General features: G+C 34.3%; 1 protein-coding gene across 1 annotated transcript; it reads right to left on the reverse strand.

The window, feature by feature from the left end:
• Positions 1 to 909: 909 nt before the first annotated feature.
• LOC114727879 (probable aquaporin PIP1-4) lies at positions 910 to 2,844 on the reverse strand. The gene is made up of 4 exons (XM_028914652.1): positions 2,355 to 2,844; positions 1,604 to 1,899; positions 1,353 to 1,493; positions 910 to 1,271 (listed from the first exon to the last, which is right to left on the reverse strand). Exons 1-4 carry the CDS (start codon positions 2,680 to 2,682, stop codon positions 1,179 to 1,181), a joined length of 858 nt encoding a protein of 285 aa, XP_028770485.1. The 5' UTR covers positions 2,683 to 2,844; the 3' UTR covers positions 910 to 1,178.
• Positions 2,845 to 6,639: the final 3,795 nt, after the last annotated feature.

Here is a 6,639-nt window from a genome sequence, read left to right on the forward strand (position 1 = left end):
TCTTGCATGATTACACATTTTAAGTAATAGGATTCATCAATAATCTATTTTAAATAATTTTTTAATCATTTTAGAAACAAAAAAAATAATACGATAAGAGGAATGTTCTAAAGTGACATCCATCTTGATTCCTAAAAGTTAGAACAACTTATAGTTTCAATCTAAGCATCCAACAAGACGCCCATATTGGCGTACAAAGTGACAAACAAATCCTACGTGGCAACCCAGGTGGCGTGAATACCATATGACGAATTCCAGTTATCTTGTGGTATATTGTGAATTCTTCTTAAAGTTGGGCGTGAATACCATATGACGAATTCTTCTTATCTTGCGGTATATTGTGAATTCTTCTTAAAAAAAATTTTAGCAACGGTTTTAACCATTATAAATTGTTAAGAAATGATCACAAAAATAATTAGCTCATCATGAGTTCATGACAAGGATAATTTTATCATTAATATAAAAGTCTGTTGACTAATTTGAGTAAATTAAAAAATTAGGTAAATAAATTAATTATAACAAACGTAACATTATCTTTCAAAAATAATCCTATAAAAACTATGATGTTAAATTATCTATTTGTTTTATAAGTTAGATAAATTGATTTGCAAAAAAAAATAATAAATATAAAAGACAAGAAATATTGAGATTTTATATTTATGATCTAATATTAATATTAAGAACAGAGGCAGTAGCTTATAATTATATTCATTTTTATTCACTTTGTTACTTTAAAGATTGAAAGCTCCTCTTCACATCTCTACTTCCTCTTTTATTAGGCAGACTAACATTACAAGAAAAGTAGGTTATATAGGATAATGCTCTTGACTTTATGATCTTATTTCCTCTTCTCGCTTTCAACTGTCCTCTTTGAGAAATAAAATAAATGCTTAGTCTACTTCCTTATTGTAGGCAATTCAATCAAAAGAATCATTAAGTTCCAATGCAAACAGATAATGCACATATCATCATCTGAAGATTATTATTCAATGGGACAAGCTTATATAATTACATGGCAGAAGCAGTTATATCCCCACCATTACTACTAAGTGGAGGCAAGATGTTAAAACAGAGAATGAAACCCAGTACGCAGTACAGTAGAAGACATATAACAGAAATCAAAAGAACTTCACACTGCAGAAAGAAGTTATGGTTATGGATATTGCTTGCATGATGCATCAGTTTGACTTAAAAGGGATCGCCCTTATCACTATCTGGTGGTACAGTGCTGCAAGAGCTGCCCCTAGCAGAGGCCCAACCCAGAAGATCCACTGCACCATGACATAAACAGGTCTTTTAAAAATTGAAAAAGAATCAAAATCAAACCCAAAGCAAAGCATATGAAGACTCACATGATCATGCCAAGCTTGGTGCTTGTTGAAGATAAGAGCAGCACCAAGACTTCTAGCTGGGTTAATACCTGTGCCTGTCACAGGAATGGTAGCCAAATGCACCACAAACACAGCAAACCCTATAGGCAGTGGAGCCAAAACCTGCAATCCATCCAAAACCATATATATAATAAGTATTTCATACAGTTAGAATTAAACAAGTTTCAGTTAATAATAATTTCTTGTAATATGGATATAGATTGATGGCTTACAGGAACATGGGAGTCTCTGGCGTTTCGCTTGGCATCAGTAGCAGAGAAGACAGTATAAACAAGAACGAATGTGCCAAGGATCTCAGCTTCAAGGCCTGCGGTTTTAGAGTAGCCAGAAGTGAGAGTGTTGGCGGCACCACCTAGTCTCTCAAAGGTATGTGGCTGGAAGGACTTAACCACAGCGGCTCCGGCTATGGCACCCAAGCACTGCATTGTTATGTACATCAATGTCCTTGTCAGTGACACCTTCCTTGCTAGAAACAGCCCAAATGTTACTGCTGGGTTTATGTGCCCTCCTGCACCCACAAATCATGCATTTAGCCAAACTTTGCAGAGTTATTTCATGGGTTAAGAGTCACTTTTATCCTAGAAATGTTCACAAAAAAGCTATGGATAAAGTTTTTTTCCCCCTCAATATCCTTTCTAACATGTTAAAAAAATAGCAATGTCATCCTTCCTATTAAAAATGTTAAGAGTCAATATTAGTTTTAAAGTTAGTGTTAGTTTTTTAAAAGAGAGGGAAACATTACTTTTTTTTAACCTTTTCAGTGACAGCAATAAACTTTATCTAATTAAATAAAGTTGACTACATAGATCACACAACGTCATTATATTCTATCAACAATCAAATCTTTAGAAAGATTGTCCCATTTAATAACCTCATTTAAACAAACAAAAATGACCCCTGACCCTTATTTCATTTAAACACAATATTGTTCATTGTTATGGTCGTTTTCCTGATGAAGATTACCTGAGATACCAGCAGTGGAGTAGACAAGAGCAAAGATCATGCCCCCAAAAGCCCAAGCAATGCCTTGAGTGCCAACAGTGGAGCACCTAGAGGAAGATTTAGCCACCCCAATGATAGTCAAAACGGTGACGTAGAGGAACAAGAAACTGGCCACAAACTCTGCAATGCCTGCTCTGTAGAAAGACCATGAAGATAGCTCACCAACTTCAAACAACGGCGCAGCAGGTGGCTCTCTGTAGTCTCTTCCATCTTGGCTCTGAGCTGCCGTTCCAATCGCTTGCCTTCCTCTGTACTTGTTGGCTCCTACCCTCACATCTTCTTCCTCCATTTTCTCTCTAACTTTCCGGGGAAAATGCTCAGTAAGACTACTGGGGAAAGGGTGTCTACTTTGTAGAGCCTGAGGGGTTGTTAAAAGAGTCAATTTTGTAGCTTTAGAATAGTTATGGGTTGAGTGATTGAAAGGGAATGGAACTGTGGATTGGGGTGACAGTACACCGACCAAGGAGGAAGAAAAGGAGAGAATAGAGAAGTTTGAGTTATTTTGGGAGACAATAAATGGCAAACATTAAATTCACTTAGGCTTTCTTTCTTCCCACTTTGCTTATTAGCCTTTCCTTTACGCATGTATCTCTTGACTTTGAATGCAAGCTTGCGCACCACTAGCTTTGCCCAGAAATAATGGCAGCCTTAATTATAGAAGCAGCCACTTCAACTTAAAATTGTGGGATGCCTAATGAAATCCTTACAAAATGAATCCTCCATAAAGGAATATTGAGAAAATTGCAAAAATTATATCCAATGTTGTGAGGCAAATTCAGAACATAGAATAATAGGAAGAAATCCTTTTTTTTCAGGGGTGTTCATGAGCTCATTAGCCCAATATGCACGTCCAAGCCCACTAAAAAATTGTCCTGTCCGATCCAAAAAAACACAGCCCAAGGAAAAAATGGGCATTTTCAGACAAGACCGAGCCACGAGTATAGCATGCAGCCCTGCCTATTTGGCTATGCTCGAAATATGTAATTATTTATATTATAATATATATTTTTTCACAATTATAATATATATACTGTAATATTAATATACTACTCCTCCGGTCCTAAATATAAGACCCTTACTAGTATAAGGGTCTTATATTTAGGACCGGAGGAGTATATTTTATTATATTTCATTACTCAAAAGGAACATTACATCCTTATATTATTAGACTTTACATTTTAAAGTTCTAGTTTTTTTTTAAAAAAAATACCACTTTTTTAACTTTTCTAAATTATTTTGCTGTGTACTATAATTGTCTTTTAACTTTTTCATGTTGATATTACTTCATATATCATGAAATGATACTGATTATACTAATTTGAATATAATATATAGATCTCTATAAATTATATTAAATTATATGTTAATATAGCTTGTATTTTTTTTATATGTTTTATTATTTTCTCAACTTTGTGGATATTGGTGCAAATCATTTGGATTTTAAGGCTTTAATTACAATTTTTTATTGTCTTGTTTTTAATAAATTATGAATATTGTTAAATTCTTAAAACATAAATATCTGTTAAGACATACGACAGTATTTAAATTTCATAACTCAAGTTGTAAATTTAAATAAAGAAAGCCCGCCCTGCCCAGTCTGTATTAGCCCAGCCCAAAATAACTAGGGCTTCTACTCGGCAAGGTCGGGCAATGCAGCCCCCTCATCCTTCGAGCTGGGTATCAGGCAAAGGTTTTGCCTTACCGAACCCTGCTCATGCGCACTTTTTTTTGAAAAAAGTAAAATAGGAAGAAACCCATTTAACAGACCATTGAGAAAAAATCGAATGCGTCCATCGAGTGAACGGGGGAGATCAACCCACCCGCACTGGGACATAGTGGGATGATCAATTGGACGGTTAGCTTTTAACTGGATGGGCAGCAACTCGCCTCATCAGTAGACAATCGGAACATCACTTGCCCGCCGACCACCGTCAAAGATGGAGAAGATGACTGCATCCGATCACGCTTCTTGACAAGTGATGTATTGATAAAAGTTTGTGCACTTTCTATTTTATCTTTTATTTTTTAAATAAAAATTATTACTTTTGTCCTAAATATAATATTTATTTTTAGTACTGCATGTAGTAGTGTTTTATTTTTTATCTTTTAGGTGTATTCTGGAATTTCACACCTTGAATCTGTTGGCCAACAGTAAGTCTATTATTTTACCTTTTTAAATATTTTCTCAATGACATTACTATCTTAATAAGGTAGACATTTGATTCAATTATAATTAAAATTAAACAATGAACAGTTATTGTAAAAATAATATAAAATTTTTATAAGATCTTTTTCTTTTCCTTCTGGGTCATCACTTTCTAAAATATGCAGAACCTTTCCAAGGAACAAATCCAAGGCCCAATGGCCTTCCTCATCTAGGAGTTTTTTTTGGGTTACATCCTCATCTATGATTTTGTTATCCCTTCTCAACTCATGTGTTCCCCAACATTTAGGCCCAATGTAGGACTTAGCCATTTCCACGGAAAACCACCCAAAAAAAGTCTCCTACTTTTTTAAAAATTAATCGAATGAGATAGATTTAACTAAATGAATGATAATAATAAATAATAAATATTATATTAAAAAAATTAATGCCATACCGTGCATTTTATAGAAAAGTTACGTTATTAATGACTCATAAATTAATACAAATTCTCATATTATATACCAGTGGCCCCAAGGTATGTGTTGTGCTAAACATCAACAACTGGCTAATCCTTTAATTTAAGCATGGATATGAACTAAACTTAAAGGAATCAAATTTAAAAATTGAGAAAGCTCGGTTAAATTAAAATGAGCGCAAATGAACCCAAATATCACCCATGTACCACACAACACCAAACATATTTTTTTGATTTAGATTATGATGAAACGAAGATGACATTTTCACAAAGTAGGGTGTTTGGGTAACCCCATAAGCACTTTTCCACAAATCAAAGTAAATTTGTATACCATAAAAGCACTTTTAAAACCATGATTTTATTTTTACCCAAACACCCATTTAATCCATGCACGTTTGCTTTTCTTTGCTTTCTTAGAATTCAGAAAAGAAAAATGATGGTGGAGTTAGTTGACTGGGACTGGAATTGGGTTCATCGATGTGTCTGCCACAAAATGAACAACCCATTCGTGCAATCCAAAGTGAAAGGAGGCAACGCATAGTGGAAAACAACAAAAAACATCATGGTCATCCTCACCATCATCATCATCACGAAGAGACCAAATTTCAGTGGAAGGCAGCCTGCAATCTCACTACTAGCTAGCTCTATTCCCTTCCTTCAATCAGTGACAGAGAGAGCTTCCATTAACGTTTTAAAATACCCAAGTCTTTAAGAATGTCAGAAACAAAATGAAGGAAAAGAAGAAAAAGGGAATATAATGTTGTTATGTGCTTTAGTTTGTTGTCGTTTTGATAGTGGGTGGATGGATTATACCTTAAAATATCAAATTTAAAACTAAGGGAAGGACGCAGCTTTGTCACTTGTTTATGATGATATATTATTATTACTATTATTCCTTTCTACTTTTTCCTTCTGCTTCTACTAACTTTTTCCTATTTAAGGATTTGTGATTGGGAAAAGAGAAAGCTTTACTCATCAAATTCAGGTTGAATGCTATTGCAGAAGAAACTCATTATTTCTTCCTCCATTAAAACTACTTTTGTCCACGGACACACAATTTTCAATTCCAGATAAAGCAGCCTTGCAGGGCATCAATATTTTTTAGCTGTGTTATCATTAGAAAGAAACGAACTTATCCCTCCCCCCCCCCAACCAAAAAAAAAAAAAACAGAGGGGAAATGGACTTTACCAATAATGTCACATATAAACTGTTCATATATGATTATTATGTGCCATTATGTGTGTGTCAGTGTGTTAAGTACTTGTTAAGATGATAGCTACCGTACGAGAAAATGCTCCAGTGATTTAAATACCCGATGACCAAAATATGTTATATTGGTCTCCTAACGAATCAAAATAATCTGACAGGAGGATCTTTCATGTCATCAAAACACGCAGTTAAATCACGTGTTTATTTCATTCAATGGCAAGACCTTTCATGTCACGATTTAAGAATTCACAACCAGCCAAGTAATGATTTCAATATGGTAATATGGCTGGTCATATCAAATTACATGATTGCAAACACTTCTAAATCAGTTCCATTTGGAGTTTGTGCATATGGATTTTAGTACAAGTGATCTTATATAATTGTGTACTTATAAGTAATATTTGTATTATATTGA

This window comes from Neltuma alba, unplaced genomic scaffold, assembly GCF_004799145.2.
Source record: "Neltuma alba isolate B1F8T4 unplaced genomic scaffold, ASM479914v2 tig00012513_pilon, whole genome shotgun sequence".
NCBI classification, from domain to species: domain Eukaryota; kingdom Viridiplantae; phylum Streptophyta; class Magnoliopsida; order Fabales; family Fabaceae; genus Neltuma; species Neltuma alba.